General features: G+C 40.8%; 2 protein-coding genes and 1 long non-coding RNA gene across 3 annotated transcripts in view; 1 reads left to right on the top strand and 2 right to left on the bottom strand.

Annotated features, from left to right (window-relative positions):
- The first annotated feature begins 2,981 nt into the window (after window positions 1–2,981).
- Window positions 2,982–3,942, top strand: LOC148126058 (uncharacterized). Its single transcript, XR_015742728.1, has 2 exons — window positions 2,982–3,114; window positions 3,685–3,942. It is a non-coding gene; the product is annotated as an uncharacterized LOC148126058 (long non-coding RNA).
- A 1,969-nt stretch (window positions 3,943–5,911) lies between these two features.
- On the bottom strand, window positions 5,912–6,919 carry LOC148126057 (endogenous retrovirus group K member 8 Gag polyprotein-like). The gene is given in 1 exon segment (XM_087928756.1): window positions 5,912–6,919. A coding segment is annotated over 1 exon segment (975 nt). The 3' UTR covers window positions 5,912–5,944.
- A 13,392-nt stretch (window positions 6,920–20,311) lies between these two features.
- AHCY (adenosylhomocysteinase) overlaps window positions 20,312–22,845 on the bottom strand; it is a 40,675-nt gene continuing 38,141 nt past the window's right edge. Inside the window, exon 10 of the mRNA XM_026697634.2 lies at window positions 20,312–21,067. Coding sequence (XP_026553419.1) covers window positions 20,936–21,067 — 132 coding nt within the window. The 3' untranslated portion in view covers window positions 20,312–20,935. The remainder of the gene's footprint in view (window positions 21,068–22,845) is intronic.

Genomic DNA, 22,845 nt, shown 5'->3' with positions numbered 1-22,845 from the left:
ATGGCAGTGGTTCATATATGTTAGTTATTTGTTGATTCCAGAGAGCCATTACCTGCGCAGTGGCTTTTTTCTCAGCCAAGAGGGATAAACTGTTAGAAATAGTGCATACAAAGATGGGTAATACACAAGGCAATACAACACATCCCGCAGCAATCATACCAATGAGCGCTACAATAGCTTGCAAATCAGGCAATTTTGGGAACCAGGATCCAAACATGTCTCTAAAATCAAGACCATTCCATGTTTGTACGGGTACATGCACAACCCTGATCATTCTATCAGTAATTTGTTGGATAACTTTTCCGCTATCATCTACCTCAATACAACAATTACTAAGGTTAAATTTTCCACGCACTCCTCCTTCTTTGGCAAGAAGATAATCTAAAGCCAAGCGATTTTGCATAATATAAGTTCGTGAGAGCGCGCTTTCTTTAGCTAATTTTTTGAGTGCTACAGCTGTTTCATTGGTTATAATTTCTACTGCAGCCTGCAACCTTATGATTCTATTGAGCATGTATATAGGGGTACGGTATCCCCATGTGCCAGCTTGGGCCCATATGGCCGGGTCATAGTAATGGATGATACGCTCAGGGGGCCATTCATTGTCCCTCCAATTACCAATTTTTATGTTGCTGGACCTCTTTTTTCGGATGTTACCCACTTCTTCATACACCAGAATTCCTAGTGTACGTCTCCTAGTAAGGGTAAAAGGAAGAAGGATGGCTGAATGGCTCCCAGAATACAGGACCCATACCACCCTGCAGGAAGAATTTTATAAGCATAACTTCCACAAATCCAATACAGTCCATCAGGGGAATGCCATGCAAGAGTGTTACTTTCAGGATCCTTTAAAAAGGTCATGTTGATAATTTTACTTAAAGTATTATTAGGTGGGGTAGGTGTATCATTGGACCACCATGTATTGTTGTTCCATATGCCTAGTCACAACAATTCTCCCATTGGGAGAAATCGATTGTCGGTCTGATTACGTTGGAAGCATACATGACCTACTAAGTTAGTAGAAAGTAGCCAGGTTTCATTGGCAGTCTGGTGATATGTAAAGTTGTGTTGATTAAGTAATAATTCTGTATAATTTGCTTCACGACCATGCCATGGCCATTGGTCCCCCATATTGGTCCCTCCACAGACAAAACAATTTTTGACAGTTAGTTCTTTGGCGACTGTCTCAACTAGTTTTATAAACATGTTATGAGCTTTGGGGGGAATAGGGAGAGAGTTCAATTTGCCAATTTCATCTTGATATTCCCAGAAAACTTTGGAGGGTGTTGACTTTATGGAGGTGGTGTGGATTTTCAATACAATATAACCATATGGGTCACGTCCGGTACCGTCAATACCAAGACCTAAAAAACGATATTGTACCCCCTTAGATTCAGATAAGTGAGTGTACAAGCAAATGGGATTACATTTATCAGTGGTACATGAAGTAGAGCTTGATTTAACAGTGATATTAATATTTTGAGGGCCTCTTATTTGAGCAGAGTCAAAAGGTGGGGTGTTGGGTATAACATTGATACACCAACTAAGTTTGGGTGAATAAATATATAAACCAAGGTTTGGGTGTTTGTAACTTGTAGCTTTAAGCACCAAACTGCTTGTAATTAACTAATTAAGGGTGCGGTTACAAACGGCAATAAAAGGCAGTAAGAGAAACGTAACTCTCTCTCTGCTTGTTTTTCTGCTTGCTACTGTTTGTTTGCCACTGTTTGCTACAACTGTTTGAATACCTGAACGAAAGGACTATTTCACTGATGTGCTGATATCCTGTGAATACTCAGCGTTGTCTTCAAAAGGAAAGGTATCAAAGGAGAAGATATCTTTACAAGCAGATAAGGATATAGAACTGACTAGTAAATGGACTAAGTTACTGAATGGATATATTTGTGAATGACATATGGACTGATTGACAATGTTTAAACTCTAATAGGATTAAACAACTATTTAAACTACAAAACAGTGTTTGTCATCAGTGTGTGTAAACTCTAGGGCCCTTCCTCTCTCATTTGGCTGCCTGGCTTGACTGCTGCTGCACATTCTGTTTTTTGGGGGGTTTGTCCCCAATAACTAACATGGGGGTGTACCAGTAGTTGTAAACAGTGGTGGCCCCCACGTTAGTCCCGGACACCTTTTGAAAGAGATATTTCTTTTCCTGTAGATAAGATCTCTGCCAGCTGTGTGAGCCGCAGGTAACTCCTGCAGCGTCGTTAGGACCTTGACCTTTGCTGATGGCAAGGCAAGCATCAAAGCATACTGAGGTGTTGGTACCCCCCCGAGTGACATTATGGGTTATGTACCCATTTTTTGTTTGACTGGTAGAGAACATTCCTGCAAGATCAGAACTGGAGCCACCTTTGTATGCATAGACATATAGGGATGCTGTAATGGGTCCCACTGCCTTGGGCTCATAGCACTGAATGCCTTCAGCAGTGTAACATCGCGCATATTGAGTGTTGTTATGCAGACAAGGGGAGACCGTCGTGGAGTTGCACTCAGGCTTCAAGGTATGATAGATCAGGGTGGATTGGGTTTTCATTCCGCTGCGAGTAGTTTTGATGCAGGCGTCGCAGGAGGATGGGGTGGCTGTCGTATCAGCAGGAACGATGTGGAAACCCAGGAGGCAAATGATGAATGCAGCGGGCAGCTTCATGATGCTGATGTAGGCAAGGCTGGTTTGGGTAGAAAAGGCCTCACTTGTCATCCGGGGACCCAGGTGGTGGCGTTGTTGTAGGAAACAGCTGCGTACCCTTGTCCCCAGGTTATAAGTTCAGCTGGCCCATGCCATGTGGGATCTGGCAACTGTCGAAAGTAGACTGGAGGTCTAGGAGCATCCTTGGATGGAGAGCAAAAGTGTCGAGAGGGAGCAGAAGAAGCAGGTGTGCCAGACTCATTCAGGAAATTCAGTGTAAATAAGCACAAGTTAAGCTTGTTTTGCAGCGTGGGTAGCCCTGGGATGAGTTTCCCCATCGAGTTTTGAACTTTGTCAAGAGCATTCTTTAGGGTCAGATTGGCTCTTTCTACTATGGCCTGCCCTTGAGAATTGTATGGAATGCCAAATTTGTGCAAAATGCCCCATTGTTTACAAAAGGTAGCAAAGTTGGTACTAGTATAGGCGGGTCCATTATCAGTTTTTAATTCCAAGGGCTTTCCCAGGCACGCAAATGACCGGATGCAGTGGTTAATGACATGTTTTGTGGTCTCTCCTCTTTGCGGGGAGGCCATGATGAACCCTGAGTATGTGTCCACTGAAACATGGATATATTTCCATGGTGCAAAAGGCGCATACTGGGTTACATCCATTTGCCAAATTTGGCAGGCTTTTAAGCCTCTGGGATTTACTCCCATTGGTAGGGCAGGGGCTTGCTTGCTGCAAGTAGGGCATTGTTGAATAATTGCAGCAGCCTCTTGGGTGGTGATTTGGAATTCCTTCATAAGAGCCCTTTTATTTTGATGAAAATAGTTATGACTGTCCCAAGGGGTTAGGGGAGAAAGAGAGAAAGCAGATAGAATAGTAGCAGTGGATGCGGCTGAAGCCGCTGCGTCGGCTCTGTCATTTCCTTCTTGTAATGGGCCGGGAAATGGTTGATGACTTAGTATATGAGCAACAAAGGAAGGGTGAGAGCGGGTTGAGATGAGTTGCTGAAGCGAAATGAATTTAGTAAGAAGGTCATTATCCAGAGTGGGGGAGAGATATGCATTGGAGATATTTTTTACTATAAAAGTGACATAAAGACTGTCCAAGATTAAATTGAAAGGTTGATCGGGAAATTGTTGGAAGACCAATATAGCAGCAGCAAGTTCTGCCCTTTGGGCAGACGATTGTGGCTGAGTAACTTTGGTGCGCCATTGCCCCTCTGAAAACCAGGCACAGGCACCATATTGCTTCCCTCCATCTGCATATATAGTCATCGCAGAGGGAATGGGGGCTGTGGATTCTATTAATTGCCAATTAAAAGGAACCAGCTTAAGTAAATTAAGCCGGTCATCTGCAGGGAGATGGCAGGAAATAGTCACCGGCCATTCTCCCATTACAATTTGTAATGACTCTGAATTCAATAGCATTACCTCCCAATCAGACAATGACATGGGGACATATAGTATAGAGGGTTCAATAGCCATTAGGGCTTTACAACGTTGACGCCCTTTGTGAATAAGTATAGAGAAGAGCAAAGGTTTAGGGTTAATGGATTTACGAGGGGTATGAGGCAGATGTATCCATTCTAGGATGAGAAGTTTAGAGAGACTTTGAGCAAGAATTGCAGTAGGTAGCTGAGGTGTATTGAGCAAGATTAAGGAAATAGGAGCATTGTTGTGACATCGGTCAACCCACTTTTTCTGCATAATGTGCTGAATGTCCTGGGTGATTTTCAATTGATGATCTGTAAGGGTAATTTTATCCCCTGGAGTGGTTCCTCCCTTTAATGCATCAAACAGGGGGCTGAGCATGTGTGTAGTGATGCCAAAATAGGGACGGGTCCAATTAATAGCCCCTAAATATTGTTGTAATTGTACGAGAGATGTGGTGCGGGGCAGAGCTAATGCTGGTAAAACTGGTGCCGAATAAGCCTGCATTAGCTTATGTCCTAGATATTGAAAAGGATGTCGTGTTTGAACCTTTTCCGGGGCTATGTGTAAACCACCTTGGTGTAGCAAAGTGATAAGGTTGTCCAGGGTAGCGGCAACTGTGCCTTCCGGACCAGGGGCACCTATGAGAATGTCATCCATATAGTGGTAGACTAGAAATTGTGGGTGTTGTGTTCTATAGGGCTGAAGGATTTGATTAACATAGTATTGGCACATTGTAGGGCTGTTGAGCATGCCTTGAGGCAATACCTTCCATTGATATCGTTTAGTGGGATGAGAATTGTTAGGTTGGGGAATAGTAAAGGCAAAGAGTTTGCAGTCTTCTGCATGAAGGGGGATAGAAAAGAAACAGTCCTTGAGGTCAATGACAACAATGTCATAGTTAGTGGGAATAAGGTTGGGATTAGATAAGCCACATTGGAGTGAGCCCATGGGTTGTATGATGGAGTTGACAGCCCTTAAATCATGCAAAAAAGCGCCATTTCCAGATTTTTTCTTTATAACAAACACCGGAGTGTTGTATGGGCTAAGCGACGGCTCGATATGATCATATTGTAATTGTTCAGCTGTTAATTGCTGCAATGCAAGCAATTTATTTGCTGGCAATGGCCATTGATCAACCCAAACAGGAATGTCCGTGGTTAAGGTCAAGCGAAGGGGAAGAGGATGAGTCATTCTAGCTGCAATTTAGCACCAAATTGAGAGAGCAAGTCCCTCCCCCACAAATTCGTGTGAAGGGGGAGGATGACGGGCTTTATTAGTGCAGTCCCTGTGAGGTTTTCAGAAGTCACAGGGAGCCAAAACTTACTGATGCGAGCCGTTTGAATCCCTCCTACACCTCTTACCGATGGGGAGGTCTCTGTTTCCCAGTCTGTAGGCCACTCATCAGAGCGTATCACTGAGACGTCAGCACCAGAGTCCAGAAGACCGGTGAAGCGGCGACCCTTGATTAAAGCCAAGAGTGTGGGCTTAGTTTCGGTGATAGATCTAGTGAGGGCAAGCACATCAGAGGGAAGTTGCGGTACCATGATCATTTTTGCTACGACATCACCCTTTTGTAACTTCGTTGGAAGAGTGGATAGCACAGAAAGGTTAATGGCTGAGAGTTTTGAGGAAGGATAAAGCAGCTCGGGAACCACAGAGATTCCTTTGAGGAGGGCATGAGGATGAGATTGTATAAGAGCAGTTTTATAGGAGGAGAAGGAGGCAGAAGGAGGAAGCTGTGCGCTGACAGAGAGTGGTAGATGGGGAAAGGATATGAGCACATCTTCTGCCACTGATAATTCATACACAGTGGATGGTATATGGGCAGCCTTGGGGGAGGGGCTAGCTGCCGGCCCCTCTACTCGTTTCCCGAGGGTTCAGTTTTTGATTGACATTGATTAGCCCAATGATAGCCTTTCTTACATTTCGGGCAGACTGTTTTTGGTCGAACATCTCTACTGGCGGAGGACTTTGCTGCCCCCCCCCCGCCGGGGGCTCGGCATTGTGATTTAAAATGGCCAGGCTTCCCACAATTGTAACAATTACCAGATGGCTTATTACCTCTGGTGATAGCTGCAGCCATCATTTCGGAAGTGTATTGGTGTGTTCCCACCACCCTGCAGGCTTGTAGGAATTGGGCTAGAGTGGCATCTGGAGAATTAATCAAGGGAGTAAGCAAGGTTTTACAGTCTGCATTAGCGTTCTCATATGCCAATTTAAGAAGAATTTCCTGCCGAGCCGCCTCATTTGTAATTTGCCTTTGTAGGGCCGTTTGGAGGCGTTCAATAAAATTGGCATAGGGTTCATTGGAATTTTGTAAAAATTTTGCAAAAGATTGTGCGGAGGTATGAGAGTCATCCAAGCGAGAGAGAGCAAGCAGAGCGGCTTGTGCAGAAAGGTTAAGAGCATTAATAGGGCTATTATATTGAGCTGCAGGAGCAGCAAAGGCACCCTCTCCTGCCAGTTCATTTGCAGTAAGATTCGGATTTTGAGCTGCCAATAGGTGACAATGATGGAGAAACTCCGACTGCCATACAACAAATTGAGTCCCTGTTAGAGTCATATGAAAAAGGCTATGCCAATCAGCTGGGATCATTATATGGGCATTAGCCATCATTCTAAATAATCCCATCATAAATGGAGCCTGAATACCATACATTTGTACAGCTTGTTTGATATCCTTGATTGATTTAACAGGGATGGGTTCCCAGTGTGGGACGTTTTGTCCCTGCGCGTTCTATGCATAAACTAACGGGAACGCCGATGGGCAGTCAGAGTGATCTAACTCACCAGTTCTAACTCCTGCAGCGATGGCAGCATGAACTGCGCCCATAGGAGGGGGTAAGGCAGGAGAGGAAGGCACAGAAGGGAAAGCAAGAGAAGAAGAGGGATTGGGTGAGGGGGGGTTAGGAGAAGGGGGAGGAGGTTTACCAACCTCATTTGCCTCCAGGGGGGCAGTCGGTTTAAGAGACACAGGCGCCACAGCAGGGGGCAAGAGTTGTACAGCAGGATTCACATAGGGGGGGGTCCAGAAAGGGGGCCAAGTAGGGGTTGCTCTAGAGAGGAGAGAGCCTCAAAAACCACCCTCCAAGCAATTAATATAGACGAAGGGGCCCTAGGACTTGCATGAAGGTATTTTCCAATCTCCTTCCATACTTTAGTTTTGATACTGCCTTTAGCCGGATAAAAAGGGCAGTGTTGCCAAATGTATTCTAGGAGTTCCTCAATAGAGGTTTTTGGGAGGGGGGCATGAAGGGAGCCCCCCTTTTTAAAGGTAAAAAAATTTTGTTTGGTCAATTCTCTGATTTCCTGAATGTGAGCTGCCTGCTCCTTAGAGAATCTATCACCCATACTCACGAGGGATCCGTTGTCGCCAGCGATTCAAGCGGATGAGGTGCACCAAGTCTATTCCAGACGATGAGAATGGGTGTGCCAAAGATGTATCTCTTTTGAGTGGATCACGTCGGGGTCACCAGTTGTGGTGGTCTCTCATGAAAAGAAGACACTTCGCAAAGTTGTCTTGGGATGAGAGCGCAGAGAGAACTCCGAAACCCTCTTTTATTAGAAGCAATCTTTGTTAACGTAGCAATTTTGTTAACGTCCTATCACAAACGCATTACATCACACAACATGCACTGATCATTCGCATAAAGCATACAAGGCTGCAGAGATTAAGTTTGCTACAGTTCTGGTTAAAAAATGGCAACAATTTGTCCTTGCTCCGTGTTCCAGCCAACTACCAGAAGGCTCCGTTGTCCTAGCACATACACAAAGAACAAAGAATCATAGTTCCCACAGCAATGTACTTGCCAGTACTACAGGATGCTCATGAGCATAGGTAAATACTTGCTTTTATGTCTGTGGAAATCATATCTAAAAATCCAGTGGTAGGATTAAAAATTTTTTACTACTGGTTCTGTGGACGTGGCCGGGCGGGTGTGGCATGGCTTGGTCAGCATGGCTTGGTGAGTGTGGCAGGGGAAGCTTACTGTAAAATCCCGATATCCACACCACTCCCGGGGGAAGGTCACTGCAAAATTCCATTCCTTCCCCACCCCACTAACCTGCTTTCCAGCTCCGTTCTCCTGTGCAGGGCAACAAAAGAAGACCCAGCTGATCAGCTGAGACTCGGGAAGCAGAGAATAGATGGGGGCGGGGCCAGTCAGAGCTGGTACTTGCCAGTTCTCAGAACTATTCAAAATTTCTGCTACCGGTTCTCCAGAAACTGTCAGAACCCGCTGAATACCACCTCTGTAAATATTACAGCTAGACACAGAAAACATTTTAAAATAGTCATAAAAGCATACCAAACTGCTTTCATCAAACTGAATATTGACATTTTAAAATTTGCAAGTATTCTTTGGATACCAAAGAACAAGAACCAGACTGAGATTTTAATAAAGCTTAGGAAAGATTTATTAAGAAATAGCCCATAAATACTTACAACATTGAGAGGATAAGACCCCAATCAGCCAGGTGAGCAGGGAAGTTTCATGGTGCAGAACTCAACTCACAAGGAAGCTGGAAAAAAGGGAGCAAATCTTAGAGGCCTTTTCCCCATTCCTCCACCCTTTGAAATCCTCACCTTGGTTTTTGGATAATTAGTGATGGGAAATCAATGTTTTTATTTATATTCATTGGAGAGGAATTAATTACAATGAAGGAAGAAGCACACAATGGGGAAGACCATTGAAAGGAATGCCATGGCACCAGCAAGCTTAATATGCTCCTGTCCTGGCTGCTTAAGATATGGAAGGAAGCCTTGCAAACAAATTGATTAGGATCATGCCAATTTCAGATATGCAAGCTGGGCCTGGATGTTCATTAACTAAAAGCTAACTTGCAGTTACCATCTTCCAGGAAAGTGCAGCCTGCGCACAAAGAAAAGCATTTTAAGAACAAATACTGTAGCTCAAGGGTGTCAAACTCATGTTGTCACGTCATTGTCACGTGACGTATCGAACTGTTTCCCCCTTTGCTAAAACGGAGGTAGCCCTGGCCAGCATGTGATGCGCCCAGCCCATGGGCCATAAGTTTGACACGCCTGCTGTAGCTTGTCTAAGTAAGATGTTCCCTCTGCAAGAGAGAAAATTCTGGGAAGGAAGAAAAGGGGGAAAGTTTTAGGCCCTCAAGCATAGGACACAAGCATATACAGGTAGTCCTTGACTTACAATCACAATTGAGTCCTACATTCCTGTTGCTAAGTGAGTTTTGCCCCATTTTATGAGCTTTCTTGCCATAGTTGTGCAGTTGATAAGTTACTAACCTGGCTGTTAAGTAAATCTGGCTACCCCATTGGCTTTGCTTGTCAGAAGGTTGCAGAAAGTGATCACATGCCCCTGGGATACTGCAATGGTCATAAATATGAACCAGTTGCCAAGCACCTGAATTTTGATCACATGGTCGTGGGGATGCTACAAAGGTTGTAACTTTGAAAAACAGCCATAAGTCACTTTTTTCAGTGCCTTTGTAACTTTGAACAGTCACTAAATGAACTGTTCAAAGTTCATTGAACTGTTGTAAGTCAAGGACTACTTGTGCTGAAAAATAGCCTGTCCCAGCGTAATTAACATAAATCAGGCACTTGGCAATAGGCATGCTTTTATGATGCTTGACATGTCCCACATATCCCACAGTCATGTGACAGCCATTTGTAACCTTCACTGGAAGGCTCACTGGATTCCCACAAGCAAAGTCAATGGGAAAGTCAACAACAAGTTGCAAATCACAGTCACCTGACATTGAGCTTAATAACCTGTGGTCATTCACTTAATGCTCTGCAAGTAGAACTGATGGGTACATTGTTGTATGTTAGTGCAGTTCCATCAATGACATCGCCCTTAATACCTGCATCACTTAGCAATAGAGTCCCTACTGTGGCCAATAAATGAGAAGTACCTGTAAAAGTATTGCTAGAGCAGAAACTTACCACCTTGATCCCACACTAAGTGAGCTGTTTATCTTCATTTTGCATAAAAGTAGCAATTTCACATAATGTCACAACCTGCTTTTCAAATTAGCATGGCATCATGTAAGTAGTGTGTTCTTGCTATCTCTTCTGAAAATCTAAGCAATGTAATTCCCTGAAAATTCCAGAATAGCTAAATGGTGGGGGGGTAGTATACTGTACCTGCCACCCACTCTTCCTTCTGCCCAGTTTGTTTGAAGATCTCTATTGTTGTGCCCCCACGCCCCTTCGATGTTGTGCAACATTTAATACTCACGTGAGCTTCCTCTGAGCCCAGCTGCACTGGGCTGTCCTGCTCTGAAGTGTGTTGAACTGGTCCGAAGGTGCTGGACTGTTCACTTCTTGATACCGGGCTGACAATGTGGGACATTGTTGGTGATGGGTTGCTGGTGATTGTGGTACTGGTGGTGGATTATTGTGTTGTATTATTACTAATAGCATATTGTTTGGGGTCAGTTGGAGGCTTAATGATAATTCCGGATGTTAGTTTTCCCAAAGATAGCCGGATATTGAAGGAGTAATTATGTTTAAGCATAAATACAGCTCTGAGCTGCTGTAAGCCCAGAGCTGACTTTAAAACTATTGCTTCGTTGTTTCTTGTTGTCACTACTTGGAAAAGAATAAACAACTTTCTGCCTGTTTGAAGGAATTGAGTGGTCTTTTCCATGCAGTTGACCCAAAGAGCAGCTGAGAGGAAAGTCAGCTCTCCCCCATATCTTTCATTATTTACATTGGAGCATGAAACGATGGCTGAAGGCACTGGTGTAGATGCAGGCCTGTTGTTAGACATGCCATCTGTTGCAGGATTTGAAGGTGCGAAGAGAGAGAGTGAAGAGAATTCCCAACGAATTGTGAGACCCAAAATTTGGAAAGAAAAAAGGACTAGACTTGACTTTCATGATGAGATAGGAGTGAAAAGTGCTCAAGGGAAGCCTCCTGATTTTCTGCCTTTGGCTGCTGGAACTTTTGATAAATAGAGGGAATGTAAGATAGCCGAAGAAGATGAATGGAGCACCTCCACCACTAATCTAGGGACTAGCACACTGGAATGGCTATGTTTGAAGTATGGAGAGTTGAGCATACGAGACCAAACCCCCAAGGGTGCTTGGAATAGTCCCAGGGGGTTAGGTCTGATGATACATTTTTAGTTCCATTCCTCGGGAAGGTAGGGAGCGTAGCATGGGAAGAAGGACAAGGGGAGAGGCCTCAAGGTGGTTTGACTCTTCATTAGCAGATGTAGTAGGCATGTCGGGGACTAGGGTTAGAGCTTCCAAACAATTGAGTTCCAGTGCAGGATGTGGGGATGTGTTGCCTAGGAATAGGCAATCAGAGTCCTCATGGGGTCCACAAGGGGTATCTGGGCATTGGCCCCAATGTATGGTGTGGGGCCCTCCACCTTTACAAATGTCATTTGATGGGAATCCCGATTGAGTGGCGTTCTTCCTTAGTCAGGTTGTTAACCACCTGGAATTATATTCTACCTGCTATCCATTGCAACGGTCGATTGTTGTAGCTATTACAGGGGTTTTAACGGGATGCGTCTGATTGGGTAGCAGAGTTGCACAATGTGCACACTAGAGAATTAGTGGATGTTGGGTCATGGAATCAATTATTAACCAATCCATTAACCTCCACTTAGAGACAAATAACCTACTCTCTAACAAAGTTTGGTTTCAGAAGGAAACTGTCCTGTAACCTCCAACTCTTGCACTGTAAAAACATATGGACTACACAACTCGATCAGGGTAAAGCAATAGATGCAATTGACATGGACTTCTGTAAAGCCTTTGATTCAGTGGTACATGACAAACTACTCTAAAACTAAGGTCTTATGGTATCTCTGGATACCTGCATAACTGGATAGAAGCATTCCTGTCAAACAGGCAACAAATGGTCAAAATTGGGAGCGTCCTATCAAACCCTGTCAACAGTGGTGTCCCCCAAGGCAGTGTTCTAGGACCAACTCTCTTCATACTCTATATTAATGACCACTGTGATTATATTAAGAGTAACTGCGTTCTTTTCGCTGATGATGTAAAGCTATTCAACACCACAGACAATGCTGCTACCCTTCAAAAAGACCTCGACTATGTGTCAGAATGGTCAAGCAAATGACAACTTCAAATCTCAACAAATAAATAAATGCTCTATCTTACATATTGGCAAAAAAAATCAAAAAATCAAATACAAGCTGAATAGTCAAGACCTTGTTGATGACAAAAACTTTGTCAAGGACCTTGGAATACTCATCTCAAATGATCTAAGTGCTAGAGCCCACTGTAACTACATAGCCAAAAAGGCATTAAGAGTTGTTAACCTAATCCTGCATAGCTTTTTCTCTGGTAATATCACTCTACTAACTAGAGCATATAAAACATTTGCTAGACAAATACTTGAATACAGCTCATCAGTCTGGAACCCACATTGCATATCTGATATTAATACAATTGAGAAAGTCCAGAAATACTTTACAAGAAGAATCCTCCACTCCTCTACTCGTAGCAGAATACCTTATGCCACCAGACTTGAAATTTTAGACCTAGACAACCTAGAACTATGCCGCCTTCGATTTGATCCAAGCATAGTATATAAAATTATATATTGCAATGTCCAACCTATCAATGAATACTTCAGCTTCAACCAAAACAATATAAGAGCACAAAATAGATACAATCTAAAGATAAACCACACCAAACTTGATTGCAGGAAATACGACTTCAGCAACAGAGTAGTCAATGTCTGGAATACTCTACCTGACTCTGTGGTTTCTTCCCCAAATCCCTAAATCTTCAACATTAGACTGTCTGCTATTGACCTCACCCCTTTCCTAAGAGGTCTGTAGTGGGTGTGCATAAGTGCACCAAAACGTGCCTACCGTCCCTGTCCTATTGTTTTTTTTTTCTTATTCGTATGCATTTCATGTATGTATAACCATGTTTATACTTATACCTGTTATCTAATAATTGTTTGACAAAATAAATAAAAGAAATATCTCTAGTGGAAAAGAACAATTTTAATGGTTTTTACTGTTCAGGGTCTTGGCATATACCATTTTGGCAAGAGAATGCCTGCAATATATACCTTATGTAGTTGTTTGATTCATATTTCACTTCATGTCTTGCTTCTTACTGGTTGTTAATTTCATATATGTGTACATAGCAATTCACATATATAGTAGGACCAATGCATAGTGTAGATTCAGATCCATTTTAAAGTGCTTAGTGACTGAAATGTACTTCCTCAATATTGGTAGCCCCACTCGGCCATAAATTTTCTCCCATACTGAAAAATCTGAAAAAGCATTCACAGGCCAGAATCATCTTTTGATCTTGATTTTCCTTTTGAACTTGAAAGAAAGCTGGTTAATTCTGCCATCCTGCATATGGGAACAATTTATAAAACTTGGAAGGATCTCTTTCAGAATAACAAGAAAAGCATAAATAACTGGCAGGGCTATTTCTCAGCAACCACAGAGCCCACTGTGGATTATTTTAAATATGTTGCATGAAGCTGAGCTGACCCTCTTTTTGTTCATGGTTTACAGCGGTACTTCTCAACCTTGGGAAGTTTAGCTTGTCGGGACTCCACCTCCCAGTATTCTCCAGCTAGCATAGCTGGGGAATTCTGGAAACTGAAGTCCATATGGTCTAAAATAATATGAATGGGTTCCAGGATCTTTTAGAATCATCAGAAACCTGGAAAACGGTTACAGTACTTATTGTTTGCTTCCTTTAATTCCCTGCAACCAGATAAGTTTAAAACTCTACTAAGGCAAATGGAAAATTTTGTTCATCCTCCATGGTAAAACACTATTTCCCCCCCCCACAAGATTTAGCTTTTTAGAAAAGCGCTAGGTGTTTTAAGGGTTACGTGTAACTGATATATGTGAAGAGCTGAAAGGACCATGCAAATTATTACAATTTTCCATTATCAGGCAAGAAAGTAGCAAACCCATAATCAGCTATGCTGATATTTTTACTACATAAGTAGATTCACAACAACTACCTCTTCTCACAGGATAAATAACCAGTTATCCCATCTCCCAGGCTGTAAACACAGCACCGTGTAGTTAGGGATGGCTAAGTCTTGACTGCAACAGCCATTTTTTCAGTCCTCCCAGCTGCTGGAAAAAATATTAATCTTACGCATGTCTGAGTGTGTTTATCACCAAACTAAATCATCTGTCAGACTTACCCAGCAGGCAGGACTGGAAACAATTAGGCAAGTTCACTTACCACTTTATTTCTGGTAAGCAATGTTTATCAAAGAAAAGTTAGGAAGCCATAAGATTAAAAAAAAACTAATGACTCACAGGACTGATTCTTAAAAATAATATTCAATCCATTTGGGACTTCTATTTCATTCCTGACCTAAGAAAAGGGCTGCCTCGCTTCTTTTGTGTTGGAGGATTGATTGCCAACTGTCAGATTTGTTTTCAGTTTATTTTTCACTTATATGGAATAATACATACATTTCCTACAAATTGGACGCTGAGTCAGTTTCTTTATTGTAGTTTCTATAACACATTACAAAAAGAATATGGGCAGAACAATGTGCTTTCAATCAAGTCTTAGTTTCTTTAGAAGTCACTGGAACTTCTAATAAGAAATAAATATGGCAAGTAGAGGAGTCACAGCTCTTTATCATTTTGAACTCTTAAGAAATTAGGGTAAACAGGCATTGAGGCTGAGAGCAACTTTAGGATGGTGATGTTATTTTATAGATGGAATGGAAGCCATGAAAAACATGGCTGCCACGGTGGCAAAGCCAGTCAAAAACACTTGGAAAAAGCCAGTAAATATGCTCCTTGCATGTTTATCTTAGTAGAATTAATATACAAAAATCTCAATGAACCCTACATGGCAAAAAAAGAGAGCCTCGGATATGGATGTTCAGCAGGGGTGGGATTCAAATTTTTAACAACCGGTTCTGTGGGCATGGCTTAGGTAGTGGGCATGGCTTGGTGGTCATGTGACTGAATGGGCATGGCTTGGTGGTCATGTTAATGGCTGGGTATGGCCAACTCAATATCACTCAAGTCGAAGCACGCATCTCTTCACCTGGCCTCTCATAACTGTGGGGATGCTGCAACAGTTGTAAGTGTGAAAAATGGTCATAAGTCACTTTTTTTCAGTGCCATTGTAACTTTGAATGGTCACTCCACACAGGCAAAGCATCAGCAAAGGAGGGGGAAAAAACCTCCAGAGACGTCTAGTCCTGCCAAGAATGTAATAACGGTCAAAGGAGAGGCAGTTTCTGTAACACCAGAATGTTTCCTTCCTGCCTTCCTTACAAGATTAGGCTAGTAATTTCTTCTAACAACCAGTTCTCTGAACTGCTTAGAATATTAACAACCAGTTCTAGCAAATAGGTGCCAACTGGTAGAATCCCACCCCTGATGTTCAATCTTTCACTTCTATTTCTTCAGGAATAGGATTGTCTGTCAGTAACTGACTTCATATTTATGCCTTCAGTAGTCATAAGTAACCCACATTGCCTTTTCTTGGCCTCTTTTGCAATTGCATTTAATATTTCCAAGCATTGTGTTCTTTCCCACTGATCCTTGCACTATATAATAGCTTTATTATTAATGCTTTCAATCAGTTTGGTTTTACTTCATCTTGTATTGAATTATTTCTTCTACTTACAGTTCAAAGTGTTTTCAATAATTTTTCCCCAGCACTAGAATTCAAAGGCATCCATTTCTCTTTGTTCTATAGTACTGATATCATTAAAGACTAAAAGAGCCTGAAATGCAGGAAAAAATTTTTTGCTGCTACTGTAAGTTGAAAACAAGTATATCTGGTCCAGCCTATAAAAGGCTTTGAATTGGATATAGAAGCTGATTGATGGCCAATCAGCTGTTCCTTCTGAAGATCTGGTTTACACAGCCATATGTTACATATGGAATAGCAATGATCTTGACAATATATACTTTTATTGGTATGATTTCTCTTTACATTAGTATTTTATCTATGTTACTTATACTTCTATCAGGCAGTAGTTTTCTCTCTAGTTCAAGGGTCTTCAAACTTGTTTAGGTTAAGACTTGTGGACTTCAACTCCCAGAATTCCTGAGCTAACATGAATGGAGGAGGAATTAGGGGAGTTGAACTCCACAAGTCTTAAAGCTGTCAAGTTTGAAGTCCCCTGCTCTGGTTTATGGTTGTAGTCACAATATCTTTAAAGACTTCACGAACTGCTATCTATAGGTTGCTACAGACTAAAGGGAATAATTAAGCCTAAACCCTAAAAAGTAGAGTTGCCATATCTTTATAAACACCACGTTTTGTTGTAATGTTGGTCCTAGTATAGTAAGTACTCATGATAAGGTTGTGCTGAACCCAAGTAAGCTGGTCTGACACGAGAGTCCTCCCTGATTTTATGGTTTCTGCTTGTTGCAGGTGGATGATGTGGCCAGGGCTGCTTTACCCAACTTCCACTTGTCCTAGTTGCACTATTCTTATCCTGGTTCCCTGAGGATGGGCTCAAGTCCAAAAGCTTCCAAAAGCTTGGAAGACTAAATCCATGGTCCCAGTGACCAACTCAGACTGGATTCCACAATGAGATATCCTATTTTTCCTAAATAATGTTTGTATCAAGTTTTTTCTAATTCTAAAGCAATTATGAAAGAGAACTCTCAGCCACATGGAATCAATTTAATTTATCCCAATTATTAAATTTAACCATTCACTGAGTGCTCTTGCCCTATTTTATGAATTGGTACTTTCATAAACACTGTGCTTTTGTATTTTATTATTCTAGTCACAGCCTTCTTATTACTGTATTTTATCTGCATTTCCAAATGAAACTCTGATCTTCTTCATCTGCCCCTAACTAATCTAACAATATTTTGAATAAATTAAAATGAGGATGTACACTGGGCCAAGATTACTCAAAAATCTTCATAATTGCCTGATATTTGACTCAAGTTTCTCCAAGTCATGCTACATTTCTATTAGCATTAGCTAATTAGCATTAACATTAGCATTAGGTAGTAAACATAATCAGATGATATAACTTATGGCCAACCACTATCTTCAGTCCCCTTCTGACCAATAAGCACATCAAAGCGAACAAGAACCATAATAAGACTCTTAGAATTTAGATGAAGTTCTGTGCATGGAACAGAGAAGTCCAAGTGTCCACTCACCCCTCGGTATGTTAATTTTGTTTGTGAGGTGCGGAAGGCAATAAGGAATAAAGAATTATGAAAGTGCCTATGTAGAAATGGCTTTGAATTGCAGTCAATTCTGTAACTAAAGAGCAGAGATTTAGCCAGTTAACCCATTCAAGTATGTCCACTTAAGGTAACTTCACTCAATGTTATGTTTATATAATTAAGGTGCTCCATTTTAAATTATAACAAATACAATTGTTACTCTGTATTCTGTTGTCCAATTGCCTGCATCCAGTTCTGAGTACCACACTTCAGCAAGGACTTTGACAAAGTGGAGCACATCTAGAATAGAGAAAGCAAGCCGATAGATTTAGAAGAAAAAACTACCAGGAATAATTGGAAGCACTGAGTATGTTTAAGCCAAGCAAGAAAAGACTACAGGGAGATACGATAACTGCTTTCAGGGACCCGAAGGGCTGTTATATAGAAAATGGAGTCGTATTGTGTAGAGTGAGGTGGGGGCTCAGCAGTTAATATGCTGGGCATGTTGGCTGGAAAGCTGGCAGCCAGGTTTGAGACCCGAGCACCACACAACAGGGTCCATCCTTGCCCCTGCTCCTGCCATCCTAGCAATTTTTATGCATGCAAATTCAAGTAGATAAAGTAGGTATCACTTTGGGGAGAAGGAAACAATGCTCCATGACATCATGCTGGCCACATAACCACTCCGACTCAATGGCCTTGAGAATGAAGATAAGCATCCTATAATCAGCAATGAATAGCAGAGTAGGGGCTATTAGGGACTCCTTTACCTTTTATTGTTCAGAGTCATTCCAGATGTCAGGACAAGAAATAGTGGGTTTAAATTGTAAGATTGCTTTAAATTGTAAGATTAAAATCTTACATCTTTTAATCCTAAAAGCTGCTTAACAGAGACTGGCTTGGGAGGTAGTGGGCTTTTTTCTTTATTGTTAAGAGTTTAAAGATAGCTGAATAATTATTTCTTTCACAGATGTTGTAGCAGTGAATTCCTGCACTGGATAGAAGGTGGATTAAAAGTTCGTAAGATCTCTTACAGTTCTTAAAATTGTATGATTTAATTATTCTATTGATCCTGACTGCATGGAAGGAACCCATTTTTATTTAAAGGCATGCAATCAAGGATGTTTTCGTGAAGAAAAATATGGGATTAAAGGGTACTAATTAAAGGGACCGCTGCAGGAAGTGGTTTTTGGTTTTTTTTGCTAACCATAATTTATTCTGGACATATGGTTGCTTGCTGCCTATAGTACAGATACTGCCATATTTTCATGGGAAACAAAATCCCTAAAATGGCCATTTCAGTTTTAAAAATAATGCATTATTATATGAATGAGTAGTTTTATAATTTGTAGAATTGACTTAGTAGCAAAAGTAATTGACTTGAACTTATTGCTATCTTTTAAGGTTAACATACTTTTTCTCTACAGAAAAGGATTTTCCATTTATTAATTATATCCAAGATGAATTGAAAAATACTGTCACCAATCTCAGATATGTATAAAATGTATTTCCCAACATTTCCTCAATGTAAGATTGAATGTAATCAGTTTTACAAAATCATTTCCAAACTTGGATCCCCTTTACTTGGTTTCTAAATTCCTAGAATTTAAACTGGAACAAAATGCTCGATCAAGTTTTGGGACAAGATGAAAATGTACTTTAAAAAAAAACAAGCTATAATCAATTTTGTAAAAATATTAAAAACACGAGAAAGGTTTGAAGCACTTAGAAAAGAAACTTATTTTTCTTTGCTTATTTGGGTCAGATCAGCCTTAATGAAATAAATGCAGAGCATTACATTATTTTTCAGACATTTACTAAGGTTATTTTTCTTCCAAGTTGCAGAATTCCATGTCTCTCCCACCAGATATTGTATGTACATGACCTCTATTGTACACAATAATTATTACAGCTAAAAGAGGAAGCAGCAAAGAAGGAATTGCATTATATAGTCTCATGGTTTAATAGAGCAAATTTGGGAAATACTCATTTATGTTATATTAAAATCTGCATCATATTTCAACCAACTGTATAGCTCAGTTTATGAACACTGGAGAGTTAAGAAAATTTTTATATTTTTAAGGTCATTTTATACACCTGTTTATGATTAAATTAACATAATCAACACCCTGATATAGGGTGTTGCCTATGTAAATGGACTGTATATGCCAGCACTAGTGCATATTAACTAAATTAAAGGGATGTAATGATTATAAATTTTATCCAGTGGACTAGAATTCTTACAAGTTTCTTACAAGCAAGAAATGAATATATTTAATCTCAACTAGATTAATTTGTTAATCTGTATTACATTATCAATTTCAGCACTACTTTATTTTATTCCATGTTTTGAACAATGTGTGAGTTCAATGGATTATATTATTCTTTCAATTATCTTAAATATACATTAAGCATTTCAAAAACTCAAAAGAACTGTGTCTTAACAGAACATATCCACATTTTTAGCTGCCAATCATCAAATATTAAAGAGTAATAATTAGATGGAGAATAATCAAAGGTGAGATAACAGGCCTATGGTGCTTCCTCAGGTGTGTCAAACTCAATTTCATTGAGGGATGCATCAGGGCTGTGGATGACCTGGCGGGGGTGGGGCGGCGGGAGGGCTTGACCAACTGGGTGGGCATGGCCAGTTTGACACCATTTCCCAAACTGCTGACATGTTTCCTCTTCACATTGGGTAGGCCGGGCTGAAGTTATGCTGGCTCGATCTTCACATTGGGTAGACCAGGATGACCCCATGGCCCAGATCCAACCACATCATAGGCCAGATCTGGCTTGCAGGTTTTGAGTTTGACATTCCTGCTCTAAATCACTGCCAAAATATATTTAGATTTCCACTCAACAGGTAATTTTTGGAACTCCTTGCCACAGGATGAGGAACAACAATTCTCTGCCACTGAACAGTAAGTTATAACTATTTTGAGAAATAAAATCACAAATGAGTCATAATTTGCCAGAATTATATTTGCAAAATGTGCCTTTAAACTACTGCATAATCTAAGTGTTACTAGATAAAATAACAGCAACTGTCTTCCCAATCCATATAATTAAAATGAAAACGAGACCACTTTCCGTATGTTTAATAAAATTATTTTATGACACAAGAACAGACCAGGCTTGAGCAGACAATTCCTGATGGCCTCTTTGGAGAACTGAATGCTCCCCCTCCCCACAGTCAGGTTTTCGGAATCAGTTTTACTACATAGTATATAAATTGCTTTCAGACATTTCCTTCCAAGTTATTTTCAAGGCCTGCAGGTATGCACATTTTGCTTCATTAGCCAGATCAAAGCAGCATCTGAGACTGAATATAAGCAAACATTAAATTAAAACATATCATTTCATATCCCAACCTGAAGGCCTAATGTGAAAGAGACTTAGAAATATTTTCTTCTTCTCATCCCTGTCTCCCCTCCCCAGTTTATTTTTAGTCAGTGCATTCAAAAATTCAAAAAGACAAGGCCATGAAGAAAAGAGAATTTGCAAAGCATTTTGATCCTCCAGCATCATCACTCCTTAGCTGAAGCATCAGACATCTGCTTGAAAGATTTTTGGAAGTTTCTTTGGAAGAGCAGATGTGCTGGAGGTGAAGAAGATAAGAGGCAGATGTGGGAAAGTATAGATGACAGGTGATGTGGCTGTTGATCAAATCGCAGTACAGGACTTGAATTTTGAGCCTGTTGGGCTTTGCCAGATGCTCAGTATCTGTAATGATCTGGTTTGAAGGGGCCATCTTTGGATAGTCCTAGGTACTTGGACTGCTTATCACTCAGCTTGGTTAACTTCACACCAAGTTTATCCAGATGAGCAGCAGCTACTGCTTCATCCAGCTGAAAGAAAAATGTGGAAAGTTATTAATATAGGAGACATCTTGATATGGGCTGAAAACATGTAGCTGTCTGTAGGCTAATGAATAGCTCCAGGTGGCCAACAGTGAAAGATATTAGGGAGCTGAAGTTCAGCAATATGTGAATACTAGAAATATGTACAAATCATCATTTCATGAAGCAATGTTTCCACACAGGTGGACAACATGCTGGAGCAGTGTTTGTCAATCTTGGTAGCTTTACAATGGGTGGACTTCAACTCCCAGAATTGTTGGGAAGTTGGAGGCCACATAGCCTAAAGCTGTCAAGGTACTAAAGACTCAGGCTGGGTTCTTTTTCTAGCCCTATCTGGAATATACCCAATCAGCAAGTTAATTATCATAATGATTCGGAACTCATTGTAGATCAGGGCTGTCAAACTCCTGTCCCATGTGCCAGATGGGTCATGTGCTGGTCATGCCCACACCTGGTTTAGCAAAGGGGAAAAAAGTTCTGATACGTCACATGACACTGTCATGATGTTGTGAGTTTGAAACCACTGTTGTAGATAAAACCCTACAGGAATTTGGGATTATTTGCTTTAAGCATGTGTCTGCACACACATTCTGTCTGTTGTTGCTTGAATTTGTTAAATCTAAGTGAAACTTCTTGCAAACCATGTCTGGATGGATATGATATTTGTTGTGTGTGTATGGTGTATATACTGGGAGGGAAGAGTTCATTATTTTATTACTGCTGATGTCCATAGATGGCTTTGCTGATTTTACCACATAGAACAACCATTCTCTCAATCCATCTACCTATGTGCCATGTCTGGGCAGCCTTTTTAAAATGTCATTCTCTGACAATTAAATATTGTTGCGATGAACACAATAATTCCACTACCAGCTCATTTTATTTTGGGGGCTTTCTTTTTTTTAAAGGAAAATTGGAGTGCTTTTAAGGATGGATAGTACAATATCAACATACTCTGGGGCTACCAAAATTAGGCTGCAGAATTGCATACCCTTCTTAAACTACCCAGTCCAATATATCATCAGCATCTTTCCTGAAAATTATATACTGATATAAACCAATGGAAAATGACCATAAATAAAGTCAACTTTGTTGAGTTCACTTAAAAATTTCAGTGTTAATGGAAGAGTCTGATTTACATTCCATAATTTGATTGTCTATTCCAGGGGTGTCCAACTGGCGGCCTACGGGCCAGATGTGTCACGTGTTGGCCATGCCCACCCATGTTAAACCCATGGTTTAACAAACGGGAAAAAGGTCACAATACATCATGTGATGATGTGACGCCTCTGAGTTTGATACCCTTGGTCTATTGCATTATCACAGAATTTTTCAGGAAAGTTTTAGAATCCGCTTCCATCATTTTCTATCTAAGCAAATCATGGGTTCATCTTACCAATGGAAAATCTTTTTTTGAATCTGACTGAATTTCAGAAATAATAAAACATGTACAATTGCAAAATGGGACAAAACTCAACAAATTTCTCACCTAGCAACATACATTTTCGGCTCAATTGTGGTCAAAAGTTGAGGACTACCTGTATTCTGAGCACTTGCCAGAAACATATTGCAAATGCCTTTGCTCAGAAGATCAAGGAGAGGTATAAGCCATCTTTTCATTATGATTGACAAGGGAATAATTAGATATCTGGAATATCCTCAAAAGAAACCTTGAGCAATATCATTCATATGTGGAAATATGCTTCAGTTCATGAAATCTCAGAAAAGTTATTAAAATGTATATACAATATTTTATGTTCCATGGC

This window comes from Pseudonaja textilis, chromosome 3 (assembly GCF_049901715.1).
Source record: "Pseudonaja textilis isolate UNSWEBS1 chromosome 3, rPseTex1.2, whole genome shotgun sequence".
Classification (NCBI taxonomy): Eukaryota; Metazoa; Chordata; class Lepidosauria; order Squamata; family Elapidae; genus Pseudonaja; species Pseudonaja textilis.
This window is presented reverse-complemented; position numbering and strand designations above follow the sequence as displayed.